The sequence below is a fragment of the Vulpes lagopus genome, chromosome 4, assembly GCF_018345385.1.
Source record: "Vulpes lagopus strain Blue_001 chromosome 4, ASM1834538v1, whole genome shotgun sequence".
Lineage (NCBI taxonomy): Eukaryota > Metazoa > Chordata > Mammalia > Carnivora > Canidae > Vulpes > Vulpes lagopus.
Window position 1 is genome coordinate 39965469 of NC_054827.1, and position 18765 is coordinate 39984233.

Consider the following 18765-nt stretch of genomic DNA (forward strand, 5'->3'; position numbering starts at 1 on the left):
TCAAGTCCCATGTCAGGCTCCCTATATGGAGCCTGCTTCTCCCTCGGCCTGTGTCTCTGCCTCTGTCTTTCTCTCACGAATAAATAAAATCTTAAAAAAAAAGAAGGAAAAAAATAAAAGACAGCTTCTTTTCAGAAATTCTATCAATACAATCACTATTCTAAGCCTGCATCACAAGAGTCCAAAAATTCACATACATACCAAGCAAAGACTTCAATATTTTTCAAATATGGAGTATTACTATAATACATTGAAAAACCTATGTATTCACAAGCAAGTCTGAATTCACAGTGACTATTGTTCAAGATATAATTCTTTTTTTTTTTTTTTTAAGGATTTTCTTTCTTTATTCATGAGACACACACAGAGAGAGAGAGAGAGAGAGAGAGAGGCAGAGACATAGGGAGAGGGAGAAGCAGGCTCCATGCTGGGAGCCCGATGTGGGACTCGATCCCCGGTCTCCAGGATTACACCCTGGGCCGAAGGCAGTGCTAAACTGCTGAGCCACGCAGGCTGCCCTCAAGATACAATTCTTTACTTTAATAAGTATACTTACTAATGTGATAACCCATGATATTTTGATATTTTGCTGTTACCAGGGGCTTTTATACTCAAAAAAGACAAATTATAAAAGACAAGATAAAAATGGGATTCTGTTAACAAAAGATCCTCTTCTGCAAAGTTAGCTTGAGCTGAGCCATGCCCCCGACTAGGTTTAGTGCATGTCAGGGGTGGTAGGGACCGTCTGGGGTCTCAGCGGCTGCCTCCCACAGTGAGTGGCCTCAGGTCAGTTCCATGAGTCTTTGTGGAAGCAGGAGCCTGCACTTACTGTGTCAGTAAGTGCACTGTTTAGTTTGACGGATGCTGCCTTCTTCAGAGCAGGACCTGGAGGACCAGTGTGCTGAGTTTGAGGGAAGGCAGGCGCCAGAGAGGAACCGACCTCTTCTGGCCTGACCCCCACCCACAGAGAATGTGGAGGCTCTCAGCTCATGCACGCCGTTCTCTGATGGCGGGCTAGCCAACTGGGGACACAAAGGCTTTCATGTGCCTTGTGCATCTCTAGACTTAAACCATTAGTTCAGGAGTGCACATGGAGACGCTTACATCACATGGTGATTTCTAAACATGAACTGCATTGAGTCACGTGAAGATCGTACTTGGAAGTCTGAGACAGAGGGGAGTCTGGGGTGACCTCACTCAGGCCAGGGCAGCTCTCCAAGGTGGTCGTTCTGTGGGACAGCACGCTGCCGGGTATGTGCTTATGCCATATAAACCATGGTTCTAAGCACACGTTTTGATGACTTTTCAACCAAAGGTGACACTTAAATCAAGTTTACAGCATTTAAGACAGAGAAGCAAATTCTAAGAGCCGGGGAAGCAACAGATGTTTGTCAATCTAGGACTTACTTCCTTCAGAGAATCTGCCAGTTTACTGTACTCAGCGGGGTGTGTCTTCCACTAGATGAACGTTCATTCCTCGCAGGTGGCAACTGTGTTATTCCCATTTACTCCTCCTAGAACCCAGCTCAGAGGCACACCCATTACGTGTCCTGTATCTATCCAGGGACTTCAAAGTTGTTTAGTAAAGTGCTTTACAACCTGGAGTTGATGAGTGTAAGCGATGGACACAGACAGGGGCAGTGTCCTTGAGAGGCAAGTGCTGCTGGGAAGCTCCCGGACATACCAGGCTGTACTGGTACCTGCAAGGCTTAAGTCAACCGCTGACTTTTCAAACATACTTGCATTCCCAGTACTTCCCAATATCAGGTATCACATTTAACTCACGGTTTTGGAACTTTTAACCAATACACACAAAAGATAAAAACCACATCAATTTCTACATAACTGCACCCTCTAGTGGACCGTCTGTCTATGGAAGACTACAACGATCGCATCCTACCCAGTCTCATTACTTAAGAGAATGTGTCCCATGTCTCCCTGTCCTTCCCCCTTGCCTTCTCCTCACCCCATTCCATATACAGATATGTGAAAATCGTTTAAAACATAAACACAATATAACCTCGAATTAAAAAATGATCTCAAACACTGTATCTTAAATACAAGACTGTAGCATATATAGCTCCACCAAGCTTTTGCACATGGTCAGCAGAGTAACAAGCCTTTTGGGTTTAGAAAGGACATTTGCAGACAAATGATCACGCCCTTCTTCTCCTTTTCCAGACTACATTCTCAGGGAAGCTTTGCCTTGCAAAGACTTTGTTGCGAGGTCAGCCCTCTCCCTCAGCACACTGGCCTCCTCTGCCCTTGTGTGCACTTGCACACTCTTCAGCAGGAAGTGGCTGATGAAGAGCTTCAGACCTTCTCTCAACAAGCCTAGCTTCGGGTTGTCAGACACTCTGTAAAGGAGGTGCATAAATGTGCATCAGAGATAAGCCAGTCTTTCCCATACTGCAGTTTCTAGCAATTTCCAATTGGGAGATATAACCTAACTGCTTTTAAAAACAGAATTCTCAAGAGCTTAACAACATATTCTACATGTTAGAGATCATCATTAGTTTGCTATTAGGCAAGTTTCATGTCCCCCAAATCGAATGTATATTAGCTTAAAATTAAAACTGAAAATAATGTATTAAGCTGCACATAATGTGTAACAACCTTGTCTTTATAAGTCAACATAAGTGAAAACAATTCTCTTTATCTCTTTTCCATATTTTCATAGAATAAGCTGAGAACATACCTTGCAAAAATTGAACCAAGGTCTTCAACTTCTGTTTCCATTAACAGAATATGTAATACTTTTCGTAAAAAGTGGACTCTGGGTTTATCCAATTCACTGAATTCAACTACCTAATTAGAGTCAGGACAGAGAGAAAGTTAAATTTAGTCAATTTTTTCACTAATTTCTAAAAATAGAGGAAAAAAATTACCCGCCCCCTTTAAGTAAGGCTACTTCCAGTTGTAGGAGATGCAGAGCTGCTGTCAAGGCCACAGGCCACCCTACACACTGCCCACAGGTATGTGCACACCACCACTGAGAGCACACTGCCAGTGCTAAGCTTTTATGGGTGCAGAACTTATGAATCAGGAATTTAATTCAGGAATTGAAACATACATATCTCCATGCCTTGAAAAAAATGCCCCCTAATTAAGACCATACATGAGAAATTCAGATCTAGGTGAAAATCACTCGTACATATATATGTATTCCCTAAGGAATATATATACATTTTAGTACACTTACACAGGGAAATACAGCACAGAAATAATAAAATCAGAGAACAGAATTATAGATATTCACGTGGATATACTGCAAACTCATGCTGACTTAACAGAGAACTGTAGGAAGATCTTTGGACTGCGGGGATAGGATAATGCTATCCATGTGGAGGAAAACTGTGTGCATGATGATGTACCATCTGCACTAAGAGTTCAAGAGAGGTACCTGTGAATTGGTGGTGGGAAGGGGGGAGTGAGGACGGGGACAAATTTCTAGGACATCTCTAGGTTCTACTGAATCTAGGGAAACACCGTAGCAGCCTATTTCGTTTGGAGCTCAAGACTTGAGTGAACTGAAGGCAAGATCTAGTCCTGCAATGAGAAGGCATGTACTCTCTATGCTTTACAGCACTCTCATTTTTATAACGTGGCATAAGGCTCAGTGCTGACTTTCAGTGGGACTTACAGTGGCCCACCCCTCGTAGCACAGCCCAGACACACAGTCAACCACTTCAGTGCCCTGGTGGACAGACATATAAGCATGACCAGGAAATTCCATCTGTAGTCTATCTGCGGGTCAGGGAGCAAGAGGCACAGAAGCCCAGGCCCTGGACACTCTCGCTGGCCCTCAGGTTACCTCCCTGTCCACTCCAGACCAACGTCAGGGCACCTGCATTTCCCTGACTCGGATGTGATGCAGAAACAGGGCGGGGCTGGCAGGGGAGGGGGTGGCATCACAAAGGGAGAAAAAGCGTGAGTCCTGCACTGCAGCTCACTGGCTCCATCTCCTCATCCTCCTCCTGATTCGCCAATGGCCAATGCAAGACTGTTAACTAGGACCTGCACATGAACCCAAAGTCCAAACAAGATTCTCGGAGATGAGCTAAACGACTGTAACTGTGTCTTCGTTTATGAGCTATGTTTACACTGCAAGCTACCCTGGCAACTTTCTCTGATGGCTAGGACATTATAAAACCCTTTCCAGATAAGTTAGAATCTAAGGAAATGCATTTTCTTAAAATACCAAACTACACTATCAATACCAAATCAATACCACTATCAATACCAAATTGCACTATCATTTTCATTTTTCATTGCTTTTAATAATTTCATCCACAATACAAACCTTTAAAATAGAAAGTGGAAGTGATTTTGTCTTCAACAAGTAGGCTACCAAGTGAATCAAATTAGAGAAATTAGTGGCTGGCAAATTTTCTAAGTCCCGAAATTTATCCCATATGCTGAACTGGACAGTCATCTAATAGAACAATTGAAAAAAAAAAAAAAAAGAGTTACAATGCAGACAATTGTTACAGTAAGTGAGTAACAGTGTTAACCTCCAGGTCTACTGCTCATCTACTTGCAGTATCTTCAAAGTTGAGTCAGGACAACACACAGTGGTTTGAGACAGTGCCACTGTAATTTGTTTGGATTTTCTGGCTCTGGTCGGCAGAAATGTTGAGAAAGATCATAAAAAGCTGCTGCCACGTAAGATCAAGGAGTCACTGCCCCAGGGATGGGGGCACAAGACACCCTCATCTGCGACAAGAAAAGGTAGCCCGGCCACTCTGCCTCAGTGATGTCCATTAGCTCCCTGGGAGGGGGTGCCTGGCCGCAGGCATGAGCCCTGGTACTGTCCCCACCCCCACAGCTCTCAGCTGGATAGACCCCTCACTCAGGGCGCTCGTTCCGGGTGGGATGAGCCAGACAGAATATCTAGGAAAACTGTGGGGCCCAGGTAACCGGTGGGCTGCTAGTGAGGTTACCTGGAACTTCCTCTGGTAGTCACAGAACTTGCCAGCCAGCAATGCATAGAAAGGGTTGTAGGTTTTCTCCTGAAGGCAGCAATCCATGAGAACATGAACGATCTCCCTCTCCTGCTGGTCCTTCAGCCCAAGCCTACAAAATAGATAGTGATGAGTAAGGAATCTTTCAGAGGAGCACATGCTGCCTGGCAGTTTGGTTAAAAGGGAACCGAGGAGAGGGGGATTGGAGTTACAAGACAGGTGCTACGGGCAGGCCTGGCCTCGTGCCCAGGCATTTCATTCTGTGTTTGAAGCAATAAAAGAAAATATCAGATTTGTTAAGAAACATTTTATAAGGGTACACAGATACTTTAAAAATTTTTACAAATAAATATAGAAATTATACCAGGAAGTTTTTAATTTAGAAGTAATCAGAAAACCACCTCAATATGAGGATTCTAAGTAATTTATGGCAACCAACTGTCACTGTGAATAATCATCTAATACTTTTAATCAAAACAGATCATAAAATGTTCCAATTTGGAATGACCAGTGGTCAGTTCACAGGAGCAAGACTGCTGACCAGGGGACGCCTGGAGCCAGGGCAGGAGGAGAAACAGGACAATGCCGCTGCCTGGGCAGCATCTGACCCAACCCTTCACAACATGAAACTCAACTGTGCTGATTTCTTCAACATCTAATCCAAGTGTTTGCACTAATGCTTACTTCAGGAGCTTCTCAAATGCGTCCAAAAAATCTTCACTAGTCATTATTGTACAGAATATGTTTCTCCTGACATCGGTGTTCATTCTCTGCTTTCGGGCGAGTTCTAGCATCTTCTTACTAACCTGAAAGAGGAGTAATTAAGGCACAGACCACAAGGTTGTTTCAATGAACAGTTACCTTGGTTTACTGTAGTAACAAAGTTTCTAAAAGATAACATGGATGCTTCTGAAGATTAATTTTGGTTACATGTAAATATACATAAGTGAATGCTGAATCTTTGTTCTCAGGTAAGCACCCACAAAGAGAAAACAGCAGCAAGAGACAAAACAAGCCACAAGAGTTTCAGAAAACTGCCCAACGTGGGAGAGCTTCTTAGGAGCAGCATGATCTTCAGTCTCGGCAATAATGACATGAATTAGAAGAGCCAGGATGATGACGTGTGACATGGGCTCCTGAGACCAAAAAAAATGGGTATTGGGGGAAAATGAAGGAAATCTGAATAACATAAGGACTTTAGTTAATAATAAAATATAGAGAAATACAAAAAATTCCAACAATCTAAGCCCAATGGACCAGAAGCCACACCTCCTGGGACACACCGTCTGCCTCTCAAGCCTGTTACCTGCAAGGGGAGCGTTCCGGTTTTTGTTTTTTAAATAAAGATTTTATTTGTTTGTTTATTTGAGTGAGAGAGAGAGAGAGACAGAGAGAGAGAGGGGCAGAGACACAGGCAGAGGAAGAAGCAGGCTCCATGCAGGGAGCCTGAGTGGGACTCAACCTCAGAATTCCAGGATCATGCCCTGAGCCGAAGGCAGATGCTTTAACCACTGAGCCACCCAGGCATCCCACATTTGGGTTTTCACACATTCCCCTGGTTTCATTCAAGTTTTAAGTCCTTTATGTATGCTATTGTAGGACTTATAAAAATATGTTAAAAAGAAATAAAATGAATTAAATTATATCACAGAACAGTAACCACTGCTCTACGGTCTTTGAATAAACCCACATCTACACGTCTTGATAACCACCCAATGAATAAGGTGGCTACTCCAGGGAATGCCCAAGACACCGTGGGGGATATGGACATGCTCCTGGTAGGACTGCAGGGCTTTTTGTACCGTCCCCGAGGAGTGCTTCTCCAGTGTCTTCTGCTGGCTGTTGTCAATCATAGGGGCCCCACTCCACGCGGACCCCACGATCCACCAGCGCCCGGTCTGCTGGGCGTTCAGGACACTGTCCCAGGAGATGCGGAGCTGAGTTTCAGTACCCGAGCCAGCACTGCGTACCTGAGAGAAAGAAAAGGAGCTAGTAAACAGTTTAGTTGGCTCAGTCTGCACGATCATCACCCTTAGGCTTTTTCTGTTTTTGGATCATGGAGTTTTTGGTTTGTGAATATTGTGCTGAGTCACTGACAACTAGTTAGCTAGTGTGGAATAATGCCAAAGTTAGAGTAAACTCAGTGCTTCTGGCTGAGATTTGTGGGCTTATCACCCCAAACACTCCTGTGTCTGGAAAGCTGTCACAGCAGGGAAGAAGCTCGGACTCAGGCCCCAAGGAGAGCTGAGTGGAGCTCCTGGTGAGAATGTAGCCCAGCAGCGCCAGGGGTTTGCTGAACCAATGATTCTAGATCTGTCCAGAGACAGGGCTGAGGACCCCCCCCTGACTGAGGGTGTCAGTGGGGAGCTGTGGTCCCATGTCAGGGGCACATGAGGTGCTCCAACAGATGCAGCTGAGTCCAGCAACACAGGCTGAGTGCTGGGGACGCTTAACTCACAGGGGCTGCCCTGCCCATGGGCCACTCTGAGGCTCTCACCACAGAAATGTGAGGGTTCCTCCCAGTATCTTGGAACTCTTTTAAGATTTATTTACTCATTTGAGAGAGAGCAAGAGTGTGCGAGCTCACAGAAAGGGGAAGGGCAGAGGGAGAGAATCTCAAGCAGACTCTGACTTCCTACTGAGGATGGAGCCTGACACAGGGTTTGATCTCACCACCCCAAGATCATGACCCGAGCTAAAATCAAGTCAGCCGTTAGAGCGACACAGTCATCCCAGCGTCCCTCCCGGACATCTTATTAAGCAGATACAGCACCTTACAGCACCAAATGCTTTCCATACTGTCACAACGAGCGCATGCAGACATGGGAACTCGAAATAAGAAGTGAAAGTGCCTCACCAAAGCTCTCTGTAACTTCCTGAGTTTCTCTATTGGTTCAGGGTCATAGCCTGGAATTTTACGCATGTCATTGTTCTTCAGCGCCAACATGGTCTCTAACATGAACCGAACCTTTAAGAAAAAAACGAGAACAGAAGAAACCATCATTTCATATAATCTAAACATCCGACTGTCCGACTTGGGAAGGACTCGCACAGTCACCACTACCACTGACCAACCGCAGATGGTCTTCCATGACAGTGGCCATGAATGTGAACCTTCTGCTCAGGACACTAACCTATTTTAATACGATTGTGCCACCTGGCCTCCATCTGACACTGACAACCCCCCCCCCCACCCCCGCCCTGAAATTCCGGCCAGATCTGCCGGAATCTTCTCCTCCGCCCTGCCCCACCTCCTCTGACCTGCCCCAGTGGCCCCCCACCCCACACTCCCACAGTTTTAGTTACCCTCTCTCCCTACTATATTTCAACTTCTTCCCCATTCTTACTTTTTGACTTTTAAATTAGAAATAACATTGTAATTAAGGTCGTAAGAACAGCAAAAAAGAATTTTTGCATATCCTTCTCTGAGATCTCCTCATATACTACATTTTATTGAGATCTAATTAACACACCATAAAACTCACCCATTTAAAAGCATACAATGAACACATTCAGGGGTGTGCAGCTACCTTCATCAATTCCAGAATATTCTCACCCCCACCAAACTCCAAACCCATTTCGGGCATCCCTATCCTCCCCAGCCCTAGGGCACAGAGGTTACTTCCTGTCTCTGTAGACTTTTGTGTTTTAAACTTGCCTCTGAGCATTCAGCCCAGGGACAAGGGCTTCCTTGGGACACTCGGGGACCTGACTCCAGGAGCTTCCTCATGCTCCTCCTCCCAACAAGGCAGATGAATGCTGGTGCTCTCAAACTGTGGGGCTCTGTCCACTCCCCAACCTGCACAGCTCCCAGGACCACACCTCTCATGGCTGACCCCAGCATTCCATTTCAGGACTTCCAAAATGGGCCTGTCTTTCCTCCTGAGTCTGAGTCTTGTCCTACTGTCCACCAGGGGTGACCCTGGCCCTTCCTGTCCTTAACACCAGCCTTCTCCTCCAGTCTACACCATCTGGTCACTTCTAACTCCTAAATCCATATCTACTGCTACAATGCTAAGGCTCCCTGCCTGCCTACCTCCCCCTTCTCTCAGTGTAGTCAAAGTGACATGAAAACATCGTACATTATTTGCCTGCTCAGAACCCTTCAGGTGCCTCCAGAATAAAACCCCAAGTCCCTGAAAGGGTTTACAAAGCACTCCTGAGGCCAGCCTCTGCCCACTCCTACTGCCCTGCTCCCTGCAGGTTCCAGACACAAACTTTTCTCTTGTTCCCAGAGTGACATCCTTTCCTCCCTTATGGGCTTCCTGGAGCTTACTCGTGCCTCCCAACCAGCAGATGAGGCAGGAGCCACAATGAGCCCCCACTTCCTAGACACGGTCACCAAGGCTGGGAAGACTCAGGTGCGTCACTGTTAAGCAGAAGAGCTGGAAATGCAAGAGCGCTGATGCCTGAGGCCCATGCCACATTGCCTTCCTCAGTAAACGTGTTTTGAATGGATAAATTTTAAAGAAACTGATTCTTAAGTTCACAAAACACCTGAGTTCTTAGCAAAAAAACAAAGTTCATTTGCATACTGACAATAAAGCCACAGAACCTGATGAGGCAGAAGACAGTGGGGTAAATGCGATTTTACCCCAAATACTTATTTTTAAGCTCTGGTCAGTGTGTGGGCCTCTGGGGACTTAGGAAGGTCAGAGACACAGTTGTACCCTGGTCTGGTCCTGGAACTTGCCACCCGCCTCGCTGGCTTTGGCCTGGGCCTCCATGATCAGTTCCTTAAGTGACAACGCATCATCTTTCCTCAATGAGAAGCCCACGTTTTTCAGCATCAACAGGGTCAGCTCAATATCTTTTTCTGTGAAAGTTCCAATAAGTTTTTTCAAAATGTCAAAGACAAGGCGAGCCTGTACCACGTGGAAGTTATACAAATGGGCAATGATGGTAAGCAGGTTCTCACACTCTTTCCCTCCTCCTCCATTCTTATAGATGGTGTCAAACCTCCTCACCACGGCCTCCAAGAAGTGAGCACCGACCTGGACAAACAGAGCAGAGAAAGTATCACTGCAAACACGCAAGAATCAAATGTTAGCAAGCTATTTGCAGGGATCCATCTTTCTCTTTCAATAAACTTAACTCTATGTAGAAAAAAAAATCAGTGCCTTTTAAGTTAGTATGTAAAACATACACACAGTATGGTATAAACTCCAATATGGCATAAACTTTATAAGCAGCTGTGTACACACTGGAGAACGCTACAGTAAATGACACCACACAGCCATCTGCCGTGACACCCAAATCTCTAAGCACATCCTCTGGTCTTTAAATTCCACAAGGCAGTATTTTTGGCCAGCAGCCCTTCCAGTTCCTTAGAAAAATGAAGTTATTAAAAACATTAAGAACGACTACAGGTCAAATTACTCTTTATTTTTTTTTCTTAAAAGACTTATTCATGAGAGAGACAGAGAAAGAGGCAGAGACACAGGCAGAGGGAGAAGTAGGCTCCCTATAGGGAGCTCAATACGGGACTTGATCCCAGGAACCTGGGATCATGACCTGAGACAAAGGCAGATGCTCAACCGCTAGCCACCCAGGCTGCTGCTGCTTCTTTTTTTAAAGATTTTATCTATCAAACTACTTTTAACAACACTCATTTTCAATCTCAAGCTGAGGCTGGGGGGCAGGGGGGACAGAAGTAGGCACAGGGGCTGGCATGGAGTGATGTCAGCACACTGGGAAAGAAATGATCACCTGAGGGATTCCTGGGTGGCTCAGCAGTTTGGCACCGCCTTCAGCCCAGGGCGTGATCCTGGAGTCTCAAGGAGTCCCAAGATCAAGTCCCACATCAGGCTTCCTGCATGGAGCCTGCTTCTCCGTCTGCCTGTGTCTCTGCCCTTCTCTCTCTCTCTCTCCCTCTGTCTCTCATGAATAAATAAATAAAATCTTTTTTTTTTTTTTTTTAAAGAAATGATCATCTGAAACCAGACAGGCTCAGGTGATGAGAGCCTTTCAACCAGAAAACATCCTCCCACATCAAGCAGAGCTTAGTACGACTAAGCAACCTTTACTGAGCACTTCCTATGGACCATGCCACGGAATGTCCTCATTGCACGGAGACCTCACAAACCAACTCTACAGGGGAAGATACTGGTGTGGAGATTGCCAGCTGGTGTCCCTGATGTGGTGGATGCTGGCACATCCCCCTCCTGCAGAACCTCTAATAGCAAAAAGGACGTGGTTGGCAAGTCCATGGCCTTTATTTATTTATTTTTTTCTTTCTTTATTTTTTTTTTTTTTAATTTTTATTTATTTTTGATAGTCACAGAGAGAGAGAGAGGCAGAGATACAGGCAGAGGGAGAAGCAGGCTCCATGCACCGGGAGCCCGATGTGGGATTCGATCCGGGGTCTCCAGGATCGCACCCTGGGCCAAAGGCAGGCGCCAAACCGCTGCGCCACCCAGGGATCCCAAGTCCATGGCCTTTAAAATGACCCATGCACAGGCCTGCTCTGCAAGACTCCAGTGAGTTCTGGGAACAAATGACAAAATGAGGGGGTAATGCATGCTGACCGTGGTGCTGAAACAGCTCCAGAGCACTTTGTAGCTGCCACCCCGGGGCCAGCGCATTCTCCTGGGCTCTGCTGTGGGTGTGAAGGGGGCTGCATGCCTACCTGTACTCCTGGCCCTGGCTGGGGACTGAGAGGGCCAGGAGTAAGGGAGGCACTGATATGCAAACCTCCCCCAGGGCTCAGGCTGTTAGCGATGTTTGCTGCTGAGGCCCATTGTTGGGAGGAGGATGATCAGAACGGAAGAAACCCAAACCACCACGATAAATACTGTCCCACAGAAAGACTCAAAAGGTCAATGAGTTCTGCCTAGGAACATCCCCTGGGAAAATGAAGCCCTACTCACTAATCCACCGTCTGTTCCCATGCCTCAGTATTAAATTCTGGGATCAGACTATTCCTGCAACCCCGAAGAGGCTACACCAAGGGAATGGAATACTGTCTGGAGGTTGTGATGCACTGTATGAGGTGACAGATGGGGAGGTGACACCACAGAGCCTCCCTGATGCTGACCCAGAGGGCCACCGACCCAGGACAGAGGACACAAGAGAAGTGGGGACAACAACTTGCTCAGTAGCACCTATTTGGTAGCAGGCATCAGGCAGGTGCTTTGCGTACACTGCCCAATTTAATCCTGACAAAACGCCCCACTTCACAGAAGAGGGCACAGGCAGGTCTGGAGCCCACCTGGAGGTGGCCCGGGGGGCTCCAAGCCTCAGACCTGTCACACGTCCCCTAACTTAATTCAATCCAGTTTTGCCTCCCATTCTTCAGGCCCTCTTACTGATGAAAAACTGATCTCCATCCAGTATGAATGCTTGAGTAGTAAGACCATATGGACCACAGTGCTCAGAATATCTGAAACAAGTTACCCGTACAGCTGGAATTCAAAGATGAAGGCAGTCCAAAATGTCAGTCCCCCCAAAAAAGTCATTAACAAATGAGAAGGCACATTAGATTGGATCAAGCACAAAATCAAGTGTTCATGTGACAGTGACAAAGTGGTATCTCCCGAACGGAGCCTGCTGCAAGGCAGTGTTTGCACACTGGTAACAGCCCAGGGAAAGGGAGCCCTACCTCCACCCCAACTGTGTGGTGAAGAACACTGAGCAGGAGCACATGCTCCATCATCAGCCTGCTGGGCATGGCGGTGTCTGGAGCACAGGCACTCATGAGGATGTCCGTCAGAGTGTCGTTCATGTCCTTCCTGCTGTGGGCCATGTACAGCTCCTCCAGCTGCCCACTTATGGAAGCTATGCTCGGTTCACTCAACCTGCAGACAGTAGTAAAGGCCTCAAATCAGGAATTAGTTTTTAGTTTGATTTAAAAGAATGAAAGTCATCAACATTACCAATACATCCTCTAACCCGTGAATAGTTTTTATCTCGCCCCAGAAGATACTGCATGTAATAGCACATAATCCTCTGGAATCCTTCAATAACCACACTGCCATCTTTCCACTTGAAATATGGCCCCAAGGAAGCACACACGGACTCTCTTCAAGACCAGGGAGACTGTAATGACCATACTCCCCTGGTTCTGATCCAGCATCTGAGTCAGAGGCAAGGAAGCACCTTTACTTTTAGCACATCAGTATGTGCTGTAGGGAAAAAAATCCAACTTTTCCACTCTTTGGTGAGTGGCCAGCATAAAAATCTTTAGTTACCACCCTAGGAGAGGTTGCTCTATTCAGAGTGGAGGGGAAAGAGGGATACACACATGAAGATTATGCATTGCACCTGTGCTGACACTGAGCATTAAAAAAGCATGTTTGGTAAAATTCCAGGCTGTATCATGGAAACGGTATTTTGTTTTGGTTTTAAATTTTCCTTTTAAAAAGATTTTATTTATTTATTCATGAGAAACACAGAGAGAGAGAGGCAGAGACACAGGCAGAGGGAGAAGCAGCCTCCATGCAGGGAGCCTATAATGTCCCGACTTGATCCCAGGTCTTCAGGATTGTGCCCTGGGCCAATGGCAGGCGCTAAACCGCTGAGCCACCCAGGGTTCCTGGTTTTAAATTTTCTTTAGGGGAGCTTGGGTGGCTCAGTTGTTGAAGTATCTGCCTTTAGCTCAGGTCATGATCTCTGGCTCTTGGGATCGAGCCCCACATCAGGCTCCTTGCTCAGTGTGGAGCCTGCTTCTCCGTCTCCCTCTGTCCCTCCTCCTGCTTGTGAGCATGTGCAATCTCTTTCTCTCAAAAATAAAATAAAATAAAATCTTAAAAAAAATTTTTTTTTTTAAAGATTTATTTGAAAGACTGCAAGTGCACGCAGGAGGAACGTAGGGGCAGGGCAGAGGGCTAGGACGGAAGTATCTCAAGTAGACTCTCTGCTGAGCAGAAGCCTGACATGGGGCTAGATTTCATGATCATGACCTGAGCCAAAATCAAGAGTTGGATGTTAACTGACTGGGCTGCCCCAGAAACAGCATTTTGTTTTAATTAAAAACTAAGCAATGGGTGTGAATGGGGAAGAGGGTGGGGGAGGGCTGGGTGGGACCACAAAGGCTAGCAGGAGAGCCATGCGATGCCAGGGGGGGTCCTGTGTTCATTGTGGGCAGGTACCCGCCACTTTTTGTGTGAAAACGCTGCAGAGAATGCACACACGTGTAACGAGCAAGGGGGCAAAAGACCGCACTCCTGACACAGTGTCCCTGCAAGAGTCGGCCCTGCCAGGCCTGTTCCTGGGACTTCTCAGAACAACCATGTGGGCAACCTGTATGGCTTTCAAACCCTGAAGGTTCAAAGTACCAAATGGTAAATGTGGGCATCCTGCTCTTCAAGCTGCAACAAGACAGGAACAGAAAGGAGCCAATCGAGTCCTACAATCCTTGCCACGCCCGTCACTTACGGTTTAATTCCTGGGAAAGTTTCTGTATTTTTGGAAAACAGGCTCTTGGCGCCGCATGGGATGACAATGTTGCGAGGTTTTACCTGTTAATGAGACCTTTGACGTGTTTCTTTAGTCTTTCCAGTCCTTCTTTTTTCTGACCACCCGCTGTCTCTTCAGCTTGCCTCACGTGAGGTGGGATGTACTTTCCTTCATTTTCACAAAAACTCTGCTTGGAAGGACAGAATCACAAAAATTTTGCATTGAACAAGTTCCAGTTTTCTCCTTGCTATGCTCACATTTATGTATTAAAGTCCCAAGGACTGGCAGAAGCTGTGACTACTGAGCACTGCTGCTTAATCACCATCAGAAATTTACTGAGTGCCTGGGGGAGTCCTGAGTAACCCTGCTGGGTGTCACCATGGACGTTACCGTCATCTTATCATCGTGTTTTTCCCTCTGTAACTCTTCAGAGCTGGCCGTGCCCTCTTCCACCTGCCCACCACAGCTCTACATCCTACACTTACCCAGGCTTAACTTATGGTGGGCCTGGCAGTACATAAGCACCACCAGATCTGGAGGGAGAGTGTCCTAAGACAACCTCAAACTTGTTCAAAACAAAATTCATATGTACACATATAGGACAAAATCCCAATCAATCCATTGCTGTTTCCTAAATCATCAACTGGGAAGGTCACACATCATTACCACTGACCAACACTCCCTGGGCACTTAAGTGAGGGCCTCAGGGGACAAACATTTTAAGTCCTGATCATGCTGTCAGGATGTTTAAACTTAGGTGGGTTGGAGAAATCACACGTACATAGAAACTGGTACTCTGGAGACACCCATTAGTTCAGACTGTATGTTAATTATACTTCAACGAGCTGTGGAAGAAAAGTTAGGAATAGCCAAAAAATAAAGTTCTAGGAGAGGAACTGATGGCAGTTAAAGACTGCTCACAGAGCACCAGGTGCTAAGGCACCAGGACAGAAATGAAACTTCATTTACTTATGATGGGGAAAGACTCCCAGAGATGAGTGACTTGAACAGATAAAGAGAGTGAGAAAATGAGGAAAGATGCTGCGGGTAGAAGGAATACATGTATTTAGGGGCAGAATGTTGTAGTGGTGAGATGCGGGAAGGAGTGCTCGCTGATGGGAAACTATTTTCAAGGCCAGGGGTCAGCCCGTGAAGGCCTTGACTGCTCTGTTGTGGATTTTGAACTTGATCTTCAATGTATGAGTTTACTCAAGGCAGTGTTGTAGACTAGCTGTTGTTACCAAGAATCACTGCAGGAGCAGCTGGACAGGAAAAGGACTAGGTGAGGGCAGAGCCAGTGAGGGGTGCTGCACACACGCCTTACCGCCCAACAGGGCTGAGGGGGAGGGGATTCAAAGTCGAGTTTGGACAGTAAAGAAAGAAGATGCCACCTCAGGACAACTGCTGGGAATGGCCCTGGGAATGGGGATAAAAAGATCTTTAGAGATGTCTTCTCCCTGAACTCCTTATCGAAATTAACACACATAATGGACCAAATAACCCGATTTACCCACACTAGACTCAACAATTAACAATACATCTGTCCCACTCTTGCCACCACTCCTTATTTCGAGAAAAACCCCGGGGAATTTAGGTTGTTCACACAATACCTGATCTGCTGTGTCAGAGTCCTCGGAGGAGGATGGTTCGCTCTTTTCTTCTACAAAGCGGACTCTCTTTTTGTCCCTTTGCCGCGTGGCTCCCCGCTCTTCTGCTTTCTTTTGCTTCTCCTCTTTCACATCCTCTTCCTCACTGTGTGTTCCCAGCTTGTTCTCGTCCTCTTCCACACCCTCCTGCGGCCCCTCGTCCTCCGTGTCACTCTCTAAGTCACTTTCGGGGAGAGTCGGTCCCGCATCCTCCTCGGTATCCTCCTCCTCCTCGCTGCTGCTGCTGCTTTCATACAAGCCACTATTTTTTCCAGACTCCAGGGCTCCGAGGATGTAGTCGAGCCCATCGCGGGCAAAGCTCAGCGGCACGGAGCTGCCGTCGCCCTTCCTTTTGCGCTTGTTCAAGCCGAGGCACCGCTCCAGCTTTCGGATCTCCCGGTCCTCCTCCTCGTTGGCCGCCAGAAGAGCCCGTTTCCGAGCGGCGGCAGCGGCTGCGGCTGCGGAGGACCTGGTCCCCCCGGGGGAGGCCCTGGCCTCGGGGCGCGCCCGGGGGTCCCGGGCCCGGGGCGGTCGCAGCCCCTTCGACGGAGGCGGGGCCTGAGCAGGGGGCGGCCAGGCGCCTTCCTCCGCCGCTTCCTCCGCCGCCTCCTCCACCCGCGGGTCCCCCGCTCCCCCGGCTCCGCCGCCGCCGCCCACTGGGCCCGCAGACCTCTGCAGCCGCCGCGCCTTCTTCAGGTGCCGCTTCTCCTTCCTCCGCTCCCTGCGGCTTTTCCTCTCGCCCGGGCGCACGCGGCCCTCCGTCCGGGGTCCCGCGCGGCCGCCGGGGGTCTCCCCCTCGGAGGCCGCCTGCACAAACTCCTCCACCGCTAGCTTTAGCCGCTTCAGAGCTCCCTCGGTGCCGACCCCCGGCCCGCGGCGTACCCCGCGTCCGCGCTGCCTACAGGGTCCGCGCCCCCAGCGCCCGCGCCGGCGCGTCACTCCCGCGCTCGTGGACGCCGCCATGCTCCTGGATGCTCCGACTCCGACTTCCGGGCGGGGCGGGACTTCCGGGCGGAGCGGGCGTGGCGCGGGATGGGACGGCGCCCCCCGCTGGCGGGAGGGCGGCAGCGCAGGGAACCGCCCAGGAGCAAACAGCACCTGCTCTCCAGACACGTAAACTCCGGGTGACACAAATTCTTTTTTTCTTTTTTTTATATAAATTTATTTTTTATTGGTGTTCAATTTGCCAACATAGAGCATAACACCCAGTGCTCATCCCGTCAAGTGCCCCCCTCAGTGCCTATCACCCAGTCACCCCACCCCCCGCCCACCTCCCCTTCCACCACCCCTAGTTCGTTTCCCAAGGTTAGGAGTCTCTCATGTGCTGTCTCCCTTTCTGATATTTTCCACTCATTTTTCCTCCTTTCCCCTTTATTCCCTTTCACTATTTTCTATATTCCCCAAATGAATGAGGCCATATAATGTTTGTCACAAATTCGTGCACGTTTAACGAGTGAAGGTAAAGAGGCCTTGTGGGGGCCTGCACAGAAGGAAGCGAAGGTGTCTGGACAGCGTGACTCTTCAGGCGCGCTTGCCTCTCATGCATCCAGAGGGGAAATATTAATGCTTTCTGTGTTTCCAGGGGAGACTTCATCCAAGCTTAGTATTCTGAAAACTGCTAATTTCACCCAACCTCAGGCCTCAGATCTCTCCATGTACAGTTAGTGGCTCACCTCCGTACTTACTAGGGCTGCCTGGCGGGTCATGGGGTGGTGTCCCAGTCCTTACATAGGAGTCGTGGTGTCCGGGTCACGGCAATTATCTACCAGAGCCTGGGAATGCGACCTTGTTTGGAAGTAGGGCCTTTGCAGCTGCGATCAGGTGAAGAGCAGGTGACATCTGAAAGGAATGTAACATCATGCTAATTATACCTTAATTTTTAAATTAAAGGGTGGGAGAAGGACTTCGTGGATTTCCCCAGAGGTTGGGGCTCATGGGAAGAGGCAGCATGAGGTGAGAGGCCAAGAGGTATCTACAAGCCCCAGGAACTCCGAGAATTGCTGGCCACCACCAGCTGCCGGCAGAGGCTTGGGACACCACGTTCTCTCCCGGAGCCCCAGGAGGACGACCCTACCCAGCCTCACCATCCAATTCCAGCTCCAGGACCCAGACTATCCATTTCTGATGTGTTAGGCTGCCTGGTGTGTGGTCCTTTGTTATTGGTGATTCATATAGAAACTAGTATCACAGATTGAAGGAGGAAGGTGGAAGGAGATGGTGTTTGTAGCGTCCTGGGAACAGAAAGTCACACCTCGGGAAGGACGACAGTGATGACCAGACAAAAGTGCAGAACTCAGAGTTCAACAGCCAGGGCCCTGGGGCTTGGGTTCAAATCCTGACCTTGCCGCCTCCGGGCTGTGTGACCTTGGTTACCCTTGCTGGGTCTCAGTTTCTCTATCTGCAAAATGGGAGGATGAGCGTGCCTATCCCGGAGGGCTGATGTAACAATCAGTGAGGTTTTAAAAGCTAACTTCCTTGTTCCGTTCCGTAGCAGAGCTCGCACCGCTCCTCTCTCGCAGTCCCTCAGTGGCTCAGCCAGGCCATCTCTGAGTTCTCGGTGTGTCACACCCTCATCCTGTCCCCTGGTGCTGGTTAGTTATCTCCTTGATCATCTGTATTTGGGGCTGCGCTGTTCTTCAGGTCCACCTGCAAGTGCTTGTTTGCTTGGGCCACGAACGCTCTGGGAATGACTATTTCAAAGGCTGAAGGTAGGAGCCATGTCTGATAAGCCAACTCCAGTGTGGAGAGATCCAGGTGTT

At 48.1% G+C, this 18765-nt stretch overlaps 1 protein-coding gene across 1 annotated transcript; it reads right to left on the reverse strand.

Annotated features, from left to right (window-relative positions):
• Positions 1 to 16984, reverse strand: NOM1 (nucleolar protein with MIF4G domain 1). Its single transcript, XM_041753343.1, has 11 exons — positions 15971 to 16984; positions 14423 to 14547; positions 12565 to 12760; positions 9635 to 9958; positions 7822 to 7932; positions 6767 to 6934; positions 5649 to 5770; positions 4944 to 5076; positions 4304 to 4435; positions 2699 to 2808; positions 1 to 2357 (listed from the first exon to the last, which is right to left on the reverse strand). Exons 1-11 carry the CDS (start codon positions 16967 to 16969, stop codon positions 2183 to 2185), a joined length of 2595 nt encoding a protein of 864 aa, XP_041609277.1. The 5' UTR covers positions 16970 to 16984; the 3' UTR covers positions 1 to 2182.
• Positions 16985 to 18765: the final 1781 nt, after the last annotated feature.

Bases quoted from the DNA above. Each gene is read 5' to 3' on its own strand.
- NOM1 (XM_041753343.1), bottom strand. From the start codon at position 16,969: ATGGCGGCGTCCACGAGCGCGGGAGTGACGCGCCGGCGCGGGCGCTGG. The intron at 14,548-15,970 runs GTATTGTGTGAA...CCTTCCAAGCAG, and splicing joins ACTCTGACACAGCAGATCAG to AGTTTTTGTGAAAATGAAGG. The intron at 2,809-4,303 runs GTTTGTATTGTG...GACTCTAATTAG, and splicing joins TTCCACTTTCTATTTTAAAG to GTAGTTGAATTCAGTGAATT.